A 16357-nucleotide genomic window follows, 5' to 3' on the forward strand; every position below is an offset into this window, starting at 1 on the left:
TAACATCCTAAGCCATTTGTAACCAACCACTGTTTGCTTCCTTAAAGTGATAGATTAATCTAGAACTTACTAACATGTTAAATTTTTAAAAGTTATATTGAATAAGTACAAAATAATGTTCTTAAAATTGAAGTTTCTACAGGTAAAGAGATTGATATGATTAGGAGAGAAATACAGGCTTTGGAACCTGGAATAGGTTCAGTCCAATGCCTCTACCAGGTATGTGTCCTGGAGAGAGCTTTATTAACTCTCTGAGCCTCCTTCTCTCATATTAAAAATGAGAATAATGGGATCTTCTATGCTGCAGTATAAGAGTCCAATAGTTAAATAAAAGGTTTCACAAAGTCACTGGAATAAACTTGCTATCTGACAAAGAGTGGTCGCATTACCATGACTATATAATTTCCGTAACTCTGGTTAATAATACTCTATTAAAAATTAATGTAGCATTTTGTATCACATATATTCTTGCATTTGTTGCACATCTATAGCAGGTATGCCAAAATAATACTAATGCCTCTTAATAATACTTTTTGATTAAGACAAATGATCGACATTTTAGTTAACAAGTTATCACTGTCTTTCCCATCAAAAGGTCAACATCTGTACACATTCTTCAAAGGGCAAAGAGAGTTAAGCGATCTAGCTCTCTAGAGATGAGTATTTATGAAGGCTCATGTTTCACCTCCTTTAGCTCAAGTTTTCCTTTCAGCATTTTCTAGAGCAGACATTCAGCAGAATTATATTAAATTAAATATTAAAATCTTGTCATGAGGGAATGGAGACTAAGTGATATCAGACATTCGGGAATGGAAGTCTGAATAAGTACATCTGTTTCTCCACAGGTCTTGCAAAATGTCTCTTAAGTACAGCCCTAAAACCTAAGCAAACAGAGCTCCAAATTGCCCTCAGCTTTTATGTTTGACCAGGTCCACAGATTTCTGTAAAATGCAAAGTTTTAACTGTGCCACAATATTTTAAAAAATCAGAGAATTCTCAGCCCTTAAATCAAAATTCTCAAAAAGTAGAAATAGTGTCTAACTAACATAAGATTCATAGTTTGACTTCAACATTAACCAATGATCGGCTTCTATTTCACAGTGAAACAAATACAGATTGAGGAAAGAATTTAAAAAGTGAATGCCAGACTCTGTACACCCAGTGGGTTACAGATGTATGAGCATGGTGGCAGAAAGCCACTCCACTTCCTTCAAGATCCAAAAACATTTGGAAGGAAACTCCACAAGGAAAGACATCTGACAGACATGTTCTCTTTGGGGTTTCCTGCCTCCTTGTTTGCCAAGCTTCCTAGACCCCGCTGGATATTAAAATAAAGTTTACCAAAAAGGCTTTTTAAATGCTGATTTCCTAGAGTGAAACTTGTGTTAAAGGTATTTTTATGCAGTAGAAGTTTCCTGCCACCTGCATTTCCCTACTTCACAAATCTAAGGAAGAGGGACTTGGAAAGTGACACACACAGGCAACATTTGACGCACTCACTATTAGTGGGGCATGCAACCCAAGCACTGAATTCAGCACCAGGAGCCACAGTTCAGACACTGCAGCAGAGAAGTGGCTTCCCCCTGAGGGTATCAGTATGTCCCTCATTTTTTCTACTACTCCTATAAAATGCAGTCATGAGATGATGCATATTGTACTCTGTGTGAATTAAATCAGTAAGAACACACTTATGAAAAGTGAATAAAAAGCTAGATTCTACTTTCTCTGACCTTTACAATGATAGCCAAGAAAAAATGAGGTTTGCAGACTTCCAAATTAGCACCTGGATTTAAAAATATATATTATAGTTCAATATGAAAAATAATACACAGGAGATAAAACTACTAATTCTAGTTTACAAAAACAACTTAGGTAAATTAAATACATATTTTTTGCCAACCCAAAATCAGTTATTTTGGGTAAAGGCACCTGAGGTTTTATATTATGTATATTTGCTATATTTAATCTACACAAACTATTTAGTTCTACAAATATTTAAAGAGCATTAAGTATTTGTTTTCTGAATAACAGAAAGGTAAATAAAATATGGTTTTACCTCTTGAAAAGACCTCAGTCTAACTCTGCACATATTATATATTTAATAAAGAAATATTTCAATCTGCCCTGGCTGGTGTGGCTCAGTGGACTGAATGTGAGCCTACAAACCAAAGGGTCGCTGGTTCAATTCCCAGTCAGGGCATATGCCTGGGTTGCAGGCCAGGTCGCCAGTGGGGGGTGCATGAGAAGAAAGCACACATTGATGTTTCTCTCCTTCCCTTTCTCCCTCCCTTCCCCATCTCTGAAAATAAATAAACAAACAAACAAACAAACAAATAAATAAAATCTTTTTAAAAAGAAATATTTTAATCTATTTGGGGTGGAACTCTGCTTTAATGCAGAAAACAAAAATGGGTCCACTAAACACTATAGAAGAATTGGGGTTGGTGGGGGAGAGGTGAAGAACATAAGAAAAACACAAGAAAAGTTTCACTACTTGCAAAGAGTAAGCATCCATCTTCAAATCAAATATTAAAAAGGTAATTTTTAAGATTAGAGGCCTTTAAATGATGTTTTTCTATAAGCGAGAATATATATGTGTGTATAAAGATACAAATGTATATCAATACATATATATCTATACACATATATATCTATAACTAAATAAAAAATTCTCCAGGATTTCACTGTATTAATTCTGCCCATAAATCTTTAGTCATTGTATTCTGACTAGGAATGTCTTGTATCTATCCAAATTCCACTTGACCTAAAATGAACCTCCAACACAAAGACTATTATCATCATCACTTACTCCCTCTGCACAGTGAATTAAATCAATTTTACAAGCCTGTGATTTTTAATTGAATTGCAAGAATGAACTACAAAAAAAAACTGATACAAATAAGAAATGAAGAAATGAGCTGTCAGATAGATAGAGCAGTGAAGAATGAAAATGTGTCCTGGGCAGTGCCCTAGGGACAGAAAGCCCTGGTGATCCTATCTCTCATAACACAGGGCCCCTCTCCCCACCACGGTCCTCACCACCCTGCGAGCATTGAGATAGCCAGAGCACGCAGCTCTTCTCCCCTCTAGACCAGGGAAGGACATATCGGCTCCTCCTATCTGCAGTGCATTTGGAACTCACTGCTCTGGTCCCTTTATCACCACCTAGAAGCAAAAGCTTTTGGTTTTTTGTCTGTTTGTTTTTGTTTTTTAAATTTTTTAGAGAACTTTTCCATTTTTGTTTTTACTTGGTTTTCATATAAATTAAATGAAAAAGTTTCAAAATATAAGCGTTGATGAACCTGAATGTTTTAAATCATGTTTATATAAAATTCTCTTTACTTAAAGTCTGGTTTTAGAATGAATGTTTTGGAAACAAGTTCTGCCAATCAATACTATGTTGTTTTTTAAAAAGTGGCGAATCAAGACAATTAGATCTACGAGAAGAAATTCAAAAACACCTGAGTGTTCATTTAGGAATGGATTCTCATCACTTATAAAAGGGAAACTGTCCAAAGGGGAAAACGGGAAACTTCTGGTAACCTAAAGACAACTCCCTGCCTGCTGAGTGAGTATGACTAGGCACTCTACTGTTAAAAATAGGCCAATGTTCAAAAATGTTCTGGATGGTCTCACTGCAGTGACATCCCCATGTCACTGTCCCTAGAGGACAACAAAATAAAAAATCCATAAAAGGCCCAGAAATATAATCTGGATGCCCAAGGCAGCTACATGCATGAGTGAAGAAGAGTGAAAGTCCTGTTTAAGGCATTCGTATGTACTTCATTTTTAAGTGTAGTCTCAACCAAGCAAACCTATTTCCAGAGGTTAGGTTAAAATTTGACTCACTGGTATAGTAGCCAATTTGCACCTCCTACTCTAACAATACAGAGACCTGCAGGAGAAAACTAGGACTCTATGTTGCTTTTAGCATTAGGACTACAAACAAGCTGGGCCACCACTTCCAAATCAGATTTTTTAAACAAGATCCAAATATACAATTTTGCTGTATCTCTTATAATGCTATCTGTTACATGAGAGTGACCCATAAAGTTATGGGTCTGCACAGTCTAGCCCCTTGGTTGAGTAGGGAAAATAAAAAGAAACAAAAATAAAAGTTGAACTTGGAAAGGAATGGGAGAGAAGAAAGGGTCAGGGAAAGTTACAGCACAGAGTGAATAAGCATAAAGAAAGCCAGAAGACTTGGAGGGGTTCAGAGCTAATGAAAAAAACAAGAACATAGGGTCGGGGGAGGGAAGGATGTAAAAGCCAGCTGGAGTAAGAGAAAGCAAGGAATACAGGAGCCAACTGAAATCCAAGGACAGAAAGTATTGGAGATTGGAAGGAACAGGAAATTTACTGGAAACCAAGTTGTTTTTCCTTTTGTATCCAATGCAATTCTATTCCAGGCAGAACTCTAGTCTCAACCTCAAAGAGAGGTTGGAGAAGGGAAGTTGAAACTCATAGGAGCCTTTCATGGGCTGGAGCCAGAAGCTCTGGAAAGACAGTTTAGAGGAAACCTGATATGACAGCAGCTCCTCTGACAGCAGATACAAGGACTGGACAGTGGCACGGCCACCCAGTGCAGTGTTTTCTAAACTTATGTGAAGTAAAAACAATGATAGTTGGGCTCCAACTCGAAGCTACCGAATCAGAATGCCCAGTACATTTCATAAACACATCAGGTGATTCTAACCATGAGGAAAGTTTAGGAAGCCCTGGTACAGTGGAGAAAACTGGCAACTCTGAAACTAAAACGGACTGAATTCAATTCTCAGCTCTGTTCTTCCTTATTTGCTGACCACAAACAAGTTATTTGAACTTTCTGCATCTCAGTAATTAAACCTAAAACATGGCTTGCTGTGAGGATCAAATGAGTTACTGCATAGTAAGCAGTTAGGTAGTGCCTAGCACATACTGAATAGAGAACACATACAAACAAGATATTTAAACTGATTAAAAAACAAAACATGGGTAATATATATAAAGACTGCATTCCTTATAAAACACCAGAGAGTATATTTTCCAATGGCACAGAGACAAAGCCACAGCCCTCAGAGTTTCTGCCCCTGGTTTCAGCATTCAGGAGCCAGTCATTTCCCTTTGGACATCGACATGTGAACAGCCTTAACAAAAAACTTTTTTCTCAAAAGCACATATAATCCATTCAAATTCAAGGTGACTCCAAGATCTAAAGTCTCTATGCTCTTGGAATGCGATACATCCAGGATTTGGCTGATGCTAAGACCCACATCCATCACCAGTTGTTGAGATCATTCACCTGGTAACCCACCTCAGTTCACAATTCGGTTCTCTTCAGTCCTTTCCAAAATATTATTCCCAACAATCACTCACTGCTGTAGAATGCCACATAGTTCTCTGCCTTTTTCATTATGCTAAGACTCCAGTCTCTTTATTTTTCCAGCTGGAAATGCAGCTCTATTATAACAAGCTCCATCATATTTTCAACCTATTTAGTTTTCACCCTCTCTGCCCAATCGCCCTGACTTGTAACCCTCTCATGTAGAGACTGCTTAGTCTCCTACACCTTAGCACGGATGGTATCTTTAGATCCCATTACATCTTGAAGACTGTTACTCCTTTTTACTTGTATAAAAACTCCCCATCCTTTGAGATCCATGGGATTTGGCATCACTTACCTCCCTTTACTCCTGTTTAAGGACTTGTATCCCTTATATACTGAGGCCATTAGAACTCTGTTCACCATCATTCCCTTCAGCCCAAATTTTGACGCTATTGTGCAGAATATTTAATGTACTGGTGAACCTTCCCTTCAATACTTGACTTCCAGTTAAATTCACTGGAATTTTATTTTATTTCAGCTGTCATTAATTTGCATGGCCATACAAAAGGCTTATTATTGCTTGTGACTGCTCACTTATTAAGCCTCTGTCCACATGTGCCTACATTTTCAACTTTCTAACTCTGTTGTGCCTGTGACTGAAAGCTTTGGCTTCACCCGCACTATAAGTCTTTGCAACTCTCTACCTTTACTTCATCTGTCAGTTATGTTATATCAACAAAGAGGGTCTTGGGAATGGCAATGTACCTGGTTACATGCTATGTGAGAAACACTGGGGTAATGATCATGAAACAGACTTTTCACAAGATGAAAAAGTTCATTCTGTGAAATAAGTCTTTTGCTTCAAACAATTCTATTGATGTAAATACAAAATAAGAATAGTAAAATGTATAAACAACCTCAAAGATAAACATGAAGTGGTGAGGCTGATAAATATGACAGAAAATAGGATAAACATACCAATAGTCACATTACACATAATTAAAGTTAAATCCACCTAGTTAAGGATTGAAACAATCAGATAAGTAGCTTATAGAGACATATTTAAAGCAAAATAATAAAAAAATGGACATGTATTGTCTTAAAGCCCTTACTTTTTAAGAGACTAAAATTACATGAAATAAATATTCAAATAAAGAAAATTAAAACACTAATTCAGAAAAATAGGAATATTTTTCTTTTTTCTTTTTTTTAAGATTTTATTTATTTATTTTTAGAGAGGGAAGGGAGGGAGATAGAGATAGAGAGAGAAAGAGAGAGAGAGAGACATCAATGTGCGGTTGCTGGGGGTCATGGCCTGCAACCCAGGTATGTACCCTGGCTGGGAATCGAACCTGCGACACTTTGGTTCTCAGCACGTGCTCAATCCACTGAGCTACGCCAGCCAAGGGAAACAATTTTTTTCAAATATAAAAATCAACTGTTTGCACATCACACACATGCACAGACAGATATAAACACATGCACTTGGACAAGAGGATCAGCAAACACACGGAATGCTTTTTGAGTAAATTAATAAAACATGTACACTTCTTAAAAAGCTCATTAATGAGTGAATGGGACCGATTATGAATGAATGAACCAGGAAAAAATGAAGTAAAAGATAAGACTAAAAAAGAAAAGGTTAAGAAGAATATGTTTACCAAATTCAGGCCCATAAATGGAAAGATATGAGGTAAACTAATACCAGTAGAGATAATATATTATAAAGGAAATATAATCACTCACTGATTCATTAATTCAACAAATGTGCTGGACTATGCCACACATACAGAAGGAGTAATTAGCATATTGCTTCTCTAAAGTCAGATACTGAAGTTGGGCACAATATTACTTTTCATATTATTTTAAAAATATCTAGCCCTGGCTGGCATAGCTCAGTGCATTGAGCACGGGCTGGGAACCAAAGTGTCACAGGTTTGATTCCCAGTCAGGGTACATTCCTGGGTTGCAGGCCATGACTCCCAGCAACCGCACATTGATGTCTCTCTCTCTCTCTCTTTCTCCCTCCCTTCCCTCTCTAAAAAAAAAATAAATAAATAAAATCTTTAAAAATATTTTTAAAAATATACTTTAAAAAATATCTTCTCTATATCTCATAATTTATATTTAGAGTGGACACCACTAGAATAGTCTGTTTTTCATAAGACACTACTTTTTATGGAGCAACCAATCTTTTCATCTTTGAACTTTGAATTTTTATTCTACACAAACTTCCAGCTACCAGATGAATGAGTTGTAGGAATCTAATGTATAGTCAATAAAATTGTATCAGATACTTGAAAGTTACTGTGAGAGTACATCTTATATGTTCTTGCCACAAAAAAGAATGGTAATTATGTGAAGTGATGCAAGTATTAACTAAAGCTATAGTGCTAATCATTTTGAAAAAGTGTGTCAAATTTATAAACCTTAAAGTTATACAATGTTATAATTCAACAAAGATGCAAAAATAAATGAAAAATAAATAGTCATTCTAAACAGTTGTCACGGCACTGTACCCACTTCAAATTTTTGTATTATGGTAAATATATTTTTATATTTGAAATTATATTGCACAAGTAGTATTTTCTACATTTTCCCAGTTATACTGTTAATCTTTCAACTAGCTTATTTGGAGCAAACAACTTATTGAGAAAACCCAGAAAATCTGTACAATATATTAATGGAAAACAGTTGTTTGATAGCCTCAGCACTGCCAAGGCAGTGAGTGCTTCAGTGGCCAATATACCACGCAGAAGGAAAACATAAAGTAGTAACACCAACATTCAGCACAACTTTCCTCTTGAGACGTCTGCCATTCTATTGCAGCTGGGAAGATCATCAGAGCTAAGGAGGAAATATTTTGAGTTCAGGTCCCAATGAGGAACATACACACTGCTAAATATCCTAGGCCTTATAGTTAGAACCCCTGAAGAGCTACGAAATAAAAAGGGGAAGAGAATAAGGCAAGCCCTCGGGAATGACACAGATTCAGTCTCAAACCAGCTAAGCATCTGACTGGCTTAATGTAAGCTATCCATACATTACTGCCTGCTAGAAGCAAAAGGTAACTATTTTCTGTACCTCACACCTATTGGAATAGCTATGATCAAAAACTTAAGAAATAACATGTTGGTGAGGATGTGGAGAAAAGAGAACATTTGTGTACTGTGGGAATATAAATTAGTGCAGCCCCTATGAAAACCAGTATGGAGGATCATCAAAAAATTAAAAATAGAACTACAATTTGGCCCAGCAATTCCACTTCTAGATATTTATCCAAAGAAAATGAAATCACTACCTTGAAAAGATACCTGTACCCCATGCTCACTGCAGCATTATTTACAAGCTAACACATGAAAACCACCTAAGTGTATATCAACAGGTAATTGTAATATACACACATAAAATTGAATATTATTCAGCCATAAAAAGAATTTTCTGTCATTTGTGACAAGATAGATGGACCTTAGGGTATTGTGCTAATGAAATAAGTCAAACACAGAAAGACAAAAATTGTATGGTCATACTTACATGTGAAATCTTAAAAAAACTAACTCATGAATACAGAGAACAGATGGTAATTTCCAGAGGCAGGAAGCAAGGAACGAGTAAAATAGTGGAGGTTGGAGAGAGAGTGGTGTAGATAATCCTTTCTGGAGAAGGACAGTATCACTCACTGCATAAATTTTGTCTATAATTTTTTCATATCAGTTGTCATGATAAATTCAAAATTGAGTAGGCATTCCAAGACGATAGATTCATGAAATAGACCCACAGAAGATCTGAATATGGGTGTTAGTTATCAGACATGAAACTTGAAATAACTCAGATAAATATTTAAGTATTTATGATAACATGGAGCATTATGGTTTTAAAAATCATGTAGAAATATGTTAATTCAAAATTATAACTAAAATTAAGAACTCAATAAATTAAATTAACAGCAATTTAGAAAAAGCTGAAGAAGGAATTAGTAAAATGGAATATAGGTGATAAGAGAATATTCAGACTGAACATGGAAAGAAAAGAAATGATGAAAAATCAAACAATGGGTGTAAGAAGTAAATTGGGCCCAGGGAAAATTCTGAGATTTTTCAAAATATGGGCTTAATGGGGGAGTCATAAGAAAGCAGAAGCAATACTTGAAGAGAAATGATTGAAAAATTTCCAAAATATATGAAAGCCAACATTATTCAGACATGGATTCAAGACGTGCTATGAACCATTAGTAGATACAATAAACAAATAAACAAACAGATAAATCTAGACACATTATAGTCACACTGTTGGATATCAAAGACAATGAAAATAGAATAAATGATACATTATTATCAGAGAACCAAAAATAAGACTAATAGCTGATTTCACTGTCTCTGGCTTTCTTTGCATTTGTTGAGAAATCTTCAGGTTTTTTACTGCTGTCATGTATTTTAGTTCTTTATAGGAAGTATATACTCATAGTCAATATTCATTTATATGAAGGTCTGTCCAGAAAAAGTCCAGCCATTGTTAACATAACAAGAACACTTTGTGCGACATCGATATAACCTGGCAGCCAAGGAGAGTGGACTGGAATGTGCATGGGAGAACAATCAATTCGCTGTACTAGTCAGTGGGGGCAGTGCTCACTGAGCACCCTTGAGTGAGCATGTGTACTGTGTGGCTGTAGCATTCAAAATGACTGAGAGAGTAGAGAAATGAATCTGCGTGGAATTTTGCATTAAGCTTGAACATTCCTCTGCAGAAACTATTTGGATGATTCAGAAGGCTGCAGCTAGGGGCAACTGATGATTGGAGGCTTATTACAACAGTGCACTCGCTCATACATCATGTCTCATACAGGGATTTTGGGCAACATATCAAATCACCCAGGTAACTCAGCTCCTGTACAGCCCAGATGGTGCCCTGCAACTTCTGGGTTTTCCTGAAACTAAAATCACCTTTGAAAAGGAAGAGATTTCAGATCATCAATGAGATTCAGGAAAACAGAACCAGGCAGAGATGGTGACTGGGAGAACTGTGTGAGGGCCCAAGGTACCTAGTTTAAAGGTATCCTATGTACAATGTTTCTCTCTTTTTTTAAAGATTTTATTTATTTATTTTTAGACAGAAGCACTGTCCAGGGCCTATGTACAGTATCTTCTTTGATAAATGTCTCTATTTTTCATAGTACGTGGCTGGATACTTTCTGGTTGGACCTCATACTTATGCACATTATATTTATATACATATATGTATATATGTGTGTATCAAAATAAATCTAATTTCAAAGATTAAAATGATTCAGCTGATTTTTTTACTAATGAAAATATAAAGCAAATACCTCTATCTGAAGGAAATTACTTCAGATGAAAGAATGGAAATGAAGAATGGTAAAGAGCAAAGGAAAAAAATATGTGCATAAATATAAATGTATGTTGACTGTGTACAGATATACATATATAACAAATACATCATGTAGAAAAGTAGTATAAACAACAATATGAAAAGCAGAAGGCAGAAAATGGAGTTATTTATGTTTGCATTTTAGTAGCTGTAAGAGCACTAATTTAAATAATATGTTCATAAGTCAAGGCTGTGTGTTGACATAGCAACTAAAATTGCAGGAAAAACAGTATATAATAACAAACTACTGCAGAGGGAAAACAAGTACTAAAAAGCATATAATTTCAAAAGAAACAAAAAAAATGGGCAGGGTGAAAAAAGATGCACAGAACACCTGAGACAAATAGAAAACAAACTATGGAATGGGATGTGGGTTCCTTTCCAAAAATTCCTCCCTAGTCATTCTAAGGTATTTAGTAAATGCACTAAGAGCTGTGTAGTTGCAAACTAAAAAGTATTTAGTTACCATATCCTCTGATTAGATTTAAGCAGAAATATAGTACATTTAGGTAAATTCCAGAGATCCATTAATACCAAATACTTTACTTTTGATCACAATTTTTGGTGACAGCAAATGTAACTTAAAGGATCAGGATATGATGTGAAATAACTATAAATTTAATCTCATAATCTACAATTTTGCTTTTATCAATCTAATACATTTGAAAGACTGTTAGTGTTAGAACTGAGAACCTTGGGAATTTATCGTTGCAATGGGGTATTAATATATGAAGGAACTGTGCTATCACTTAAGCAGCACTTGAAAATCAAAAAGGGATTGCTCTGCCAGAAACTTAAGTATAATAAAAAACTTAAAAATATACTAATTAAACCAGGTTTAATACACCTATTTTATATGAGACAAAAATAAAAAATAATACAGGCTCTTAGACACACTTTACAACACAGTATGATTAATTTTAACTTCTTGGTCTATCAAGGAAATCTTCTGAAAAACCAATGTCATCAGCAAAACCCAGAGACTCAAAGCATTTAATTAGTGGAGCTGTGGTAGTGTAAGCTTTTAATGCACAATGACACATTTTTTTAAACTTGGTAATAAATTATTAAACCCCCAAAAGGGTGCCTGTGTATTTACACATACACACACCCAATATTTAATTCTATCCCAATAATTTATCATGAATAATTATCTCTAATGTATAAACTGAAAACTTAAGGTCTAGTCAGGCCTGCACAAAATCACAGAACAAATGTGTCCCAGAAAAGAGTCGAGGTTTTCAGTTTTCTTCTGTACAGCACATGAGTCTTCAAAATACAATCTGTCTGTCCTAACTGCAATCAAATTATTTCTTTGGGTTTTTTGTGCTTGGATTTTATTCTTTGTTTTTTGTTTGTTTGTTTGTTTGTTTTATTGTTGTTCAAGTACAGTTGTCTCCATTTTCACCCCACCACAGCCTTCCACCCCAGCCACCCTCACCTCCCACCCTTGAACCTACCCTCTTTGGTCTTGTTGTTGTGGAGAAAAGGGAACCCTAGTGCACTGCTGGTGGGGATGCAGACTGGTGCAGCCACTGTGGAAAACAGTATGGAATTTCCTCAGAAAACTAAAAATGGAACTGCCTATTTTGACCCGGCAATTCCACTGCTGGAATTACATCCTAAGAACCCTGAAACACCAATCCAAAAGAACCTATGCACCCCAATGTTCATAGCAGCACAATTTACAATAGCCAAGTGTAAGAAGCAACCTAAGTGCCCATCAGTAAATGAGTGAATCAAAAAACTATGGTACATTTACATGAGAGAATACTACACAGCAGAAAAAAAAGAAGGAGCTGCTACCCTGTGCAACAGCATGAATGGATATGGAGAGCATTATGCTAAGTCAAATAAGCCAGATGGTAAAAGACAAATACCATATGATCACACCTATAAGTGGAACCTAATCAACTAAACAAACAAGCAATCAAAATATAACCAGAGACAGAAATAAAGAACAAACTTACAGTAACAGAGGGGAGGGGGAAGAGGGATAATGCAAACAATTTCAGAGTACAGTTCTGGTCAGGGTTTTCTCTGCAGATTTGCACTTAGCAATTGATTAAGCACTGTGCTGTCATTTCACAGCCTCCAGAATCCATCTTCAGCTCTTCTCCTCATCAAACCATGACTGGGTTCCATCAGATGAAAATATAAGATAAAACAGTAATAATACTTATCATCCATCACTAAGACTAAACTTTACTGACCATGTATTCATTCTATAACCTTGGCATTCATTTAACAAATATTTACCACTGTACTATAAAACACCAATCATTGTCTTGAGCCCTGAAGAGTACTAAGAAGAATTTCATGGTCCCCATAAGTACGTGATGCTTATGGGCTAGAAAGGCAAACCTTCATTCATTTGTTCATTTAACAAGTATTTATTGGCTATCAAAAACTAACTAGACATTCTGTTAGATGCTGTGTATCCTGTGGTGAATTTTGTCCTTACTTGTATGATGCTTAGAGTCTGGTAGGAAGTTAAACAACAAATAATCACAAAAAAACTTATAATCTATATTATACACAAAGATTAGTGCACTGTGCAATGTATGATAACAAGACTACTTGCCTTGAGAATCAGAAAGATTTCATGAGAAAGAACATTTGAGTTGAAATCTAAAGGATGAATAGAAGTTAATTAGCTGGAAAGAATGTTGCCAGCAGAGGGGAAAACAAGTGAGGACAAAGTTACCAAAGGAAACATTACTAGGGAACTCAAAGAAGGCCACTCAAAGAAGAGTGTAGCTTAAGATAATGTTGCAGAGAGATGCAATGAAAAGAGCATCTGAAATTTCAGAGAACACACTGAGAGTGTTGGTGTTCATTCCTAAAAGCTATGGCAACTTAAAGGAGGTTGTGAAAAAAGGGAAGAGCATGATTCTGTGTGAAATAGAAAACATCTACCTAGCTATAGAGATAGTGGGTTGGAGAAGGATTGCAATAGTCTAAGTCCATGAGAGAAAATGCCATTTTTAACCCGACCGCAGCAGTAAAGTTGGAAAAACAGATGTCTTTGAGAGAAATTCAAGAGCTAAAATAGCAGGATTTAGTGGCACTTTGGATGTGGGGAAATGAAAATAAGGAGCTCCCGGTTTGTGACTGGCAGGACTGAATGAACTGTGATGGTGTTCCCTGTGATAGAAAATATTAGAGAAGGTCTGGCATTCTAAGGAGAAGAACATGAATTCAATTTTGGAAATGTTCAGTTAGAATCTCTTTGGAGATACTCAAGTGACGACGTCAAGTGAGTAGCTAAACATCTGGACTGGAACTTAAGTGAGAGATGGGAATATAAATCTGGAAAACACTGATATACAAATAGTAACTGAAACAGTGAGTGGGAATAAGAAGTCACAAAGAACCTGAACAGTTAGCCAGATACAGGTCACTGAGCCATTCTGGTTCCAGGCTGAGGAACTGGAGAGGCAGGGCTTAAAACACTAAGGGTGTTGTTAAGCAGAAGCCAAGGAATATAATAAGTTACAGAGCCAAGCATCAGGTGTCAATGCTGCTCTGAGTTCAAATCGAGTAAGACATAAAAAAATTACAATTCAATAAGGCTGGGACTAAAAAGGAATTATGTATAAAATTCCATAAAAGCCCATAAAGGGGCATTAACTCTGTAAGTAGAAGAGAATTGGTGAAAAGAAGTGACATTGAAGCTGTGTTTGAAGAATGAATAGGAGTTTCCCAGGCAAAGCAGTTGGGGGATAAAAAGGCAATTTTAGAGAAGATGTTGCTATTTCTCAAAAAGGAACAAAAAGCCTTCATTAGGCTAGTGAATATCAAAATCCTATTTCTGACATTCCTTGATCAGTCATCACAGTCATTTTCAATTATCTTAGCTTCCACAAACAGGGCAAAGCAGACAACCTCACGTAACAGCCTGGCTTCAATTAATTGTCCCCAAAGCCCACAAAATCAGACCATGGCAGGGAACAAAGAAATATAATGTTAAGCCAGCAACAAAAGTCATATAAAGTCTCAGACTTAGGGAACAAAAGTTGAGAATTCTGAACTGATTATGTAACAGAATAAATATTAAAGTTAAGAGGAAAGTTATAAAAAATCAAATTAAAATGTAGGAAAATTACATACAAAGACTTGTGAACAGATGAAAAGATAAAGAGCAACTCTCCTTCTCTTGCATTGTCAACAAGAGCTTTGAGTCATAATCAAGGCCATCTTTTAAGAGAATGAGGAGCAAAGTATCTTTTAGAGAATCCACAAATGACAAATGCTAACTTCCTGTTTGTGAATTCCAATTTCACATACTGAACTGAGAACACTCAAAATGTAAAATGATAGGAAAACTGATAACTAACATTAGAATAGTTTATTTAAAGAAACAGTAAAATTGTGCTTACCTATTAAAATATTATAATACAAGTTATTATTTTGTTTACATGATAAATCAGGAATCAACTTTTTCTGCATCCAGAAAAATTCAAAAGAAATGCTAGCTAACCTCCCAGTGTCTCTCCCTTTCGCCATGGTTTAACATTTACATAACAATTATCACTGATATTAATTTGAGAAATGTTAAGTTTCAAGGGAAAAGTTAATATACATAATAAATAAATATATAATATTATATATAAATGTTATATATGTATAATTTACCTGCTATCTCTGGTTGAGAATGCATTAAATCACATGTATGTGCATACTATTAGGTTGCCTTTGTTTAAAAATGGGCTTTCAGTTATCACATGGGGCTAATTTTGGTCTGAAATTGCTGGGGTTTTTTACCATTTTTCCAAGCTTATTCAAGTGTGTTGAAGCATAACTACATTAGGAATAATTAATGGTATGATGGATAATTTCATCCTACCATGTTTTCCTAACCTTCTATGTTGGCTTCTTTCCTTTTTCTGCTTCACATTCTGGCAAATTTGTCCTCTTTGTTACACAATACAAGGAGGCAACTGAAAATAAGGGCACTATCCTTGGCTGACTGCCTACAGCTACAAATGATATTATGTAATTCATTCCTTCCAACAGAAAAACAGAAGGAACAGTTTCCTCTAGGGACCAGCAAATGGCCACAGGTAAGGATTTTGCTGAGTCCGATCTGTAGGGCGGGTCTACATGTTCAGAGTTGACGGGAAACCTTCAGAGGGGTGACTCCTAACAGGACAGACTGCTGCAGGAAAGGCCTTGAAGTGCAGAAGTGACATTATAGGGGCAAAGGCCGGTGGCAGTGTGCAAGAGGATGGGGACACTCTGGGCCTTGAGTTGGTACCTGTGAGGGGTCGAGCACCCCAGTCACTGAATCCGCGATCCAAAGATGCTCCCGGAGAAGCTGCTGGTAGCTGAGACAGTGCTTCACTGCAGATGGCACATTCCCCATGGCAGGGCCGGGGCTGCAGTCCGCGATAGGTAGGAACCTGGAGGAGAGGGATGCGGGCTGGGCACCGCCCAGCGAAACTGCGCCAGCTCGGGAGCGCGCCCTTCTCGTGCGCCGGCGCCGCGCACCAGCCCTGCTCTGCACACTGCGGCGGCGCCTAGGAGGCGGAGAGCACTACGTGGCCGCGCCCGCAGCTCGGGAGGTACCTGTGCAAAATCCTGCAATACCGGAACCAGAAGAGAGGAAGAACTAAGTCAACGTTTGTTCAGGTGTGGCGCATTTTGCACGCTGCACAGCGC

At 36.6% G+C, this 16357-nt stretch overlaps 1 protein-coding gene across 2 annotated transcripts in view; it reads right to left on the reverse strand.

Annotated features, from left to right (window-relative positions):
- HMGCLL1 (3-hydroxymethyl-3-methylglutaryl-CoA lyase like 1) overlaps nt 1-16151 on the reverse strand; it is a 169576-nt gene extending 153425 nt beyond the window's left edge. For both annotated transcript variants that reach the window (XM_045843359.1, XM_045843356.1), the window contains exon 1: nt 15954-16151. In XM_045843359.1, the coding sequence (XP_045699315.1) occupies nt 15954-16061 (108 nt within the window). In that variant the 5' untranslated portion in view covers nt 16062-16151. The remainder of the gene's footprint in view (nt 1-15953) is intronic.
- Nucleotides 16152-16357: the final 206 nt, after the last annotated feature.

Source organism: Phyllostomus hastatus, unplaced genomic scaffold (assembly GCF_019186645.2).
Source record: "Phyllostomus hastatus isolate PE091 unplaced genomic scaffold, TTU_PhHast_1.1 phas_contig_40, whole genome shotgun sequence".
In the NCBI taxonomy this organism is placed as follows: Eukaryota; Metazoa; Chordata; class Mammalia; order Chiroptera; family Phyllostomidae; genus Phyllostomus; species Phyllostomus hastatus.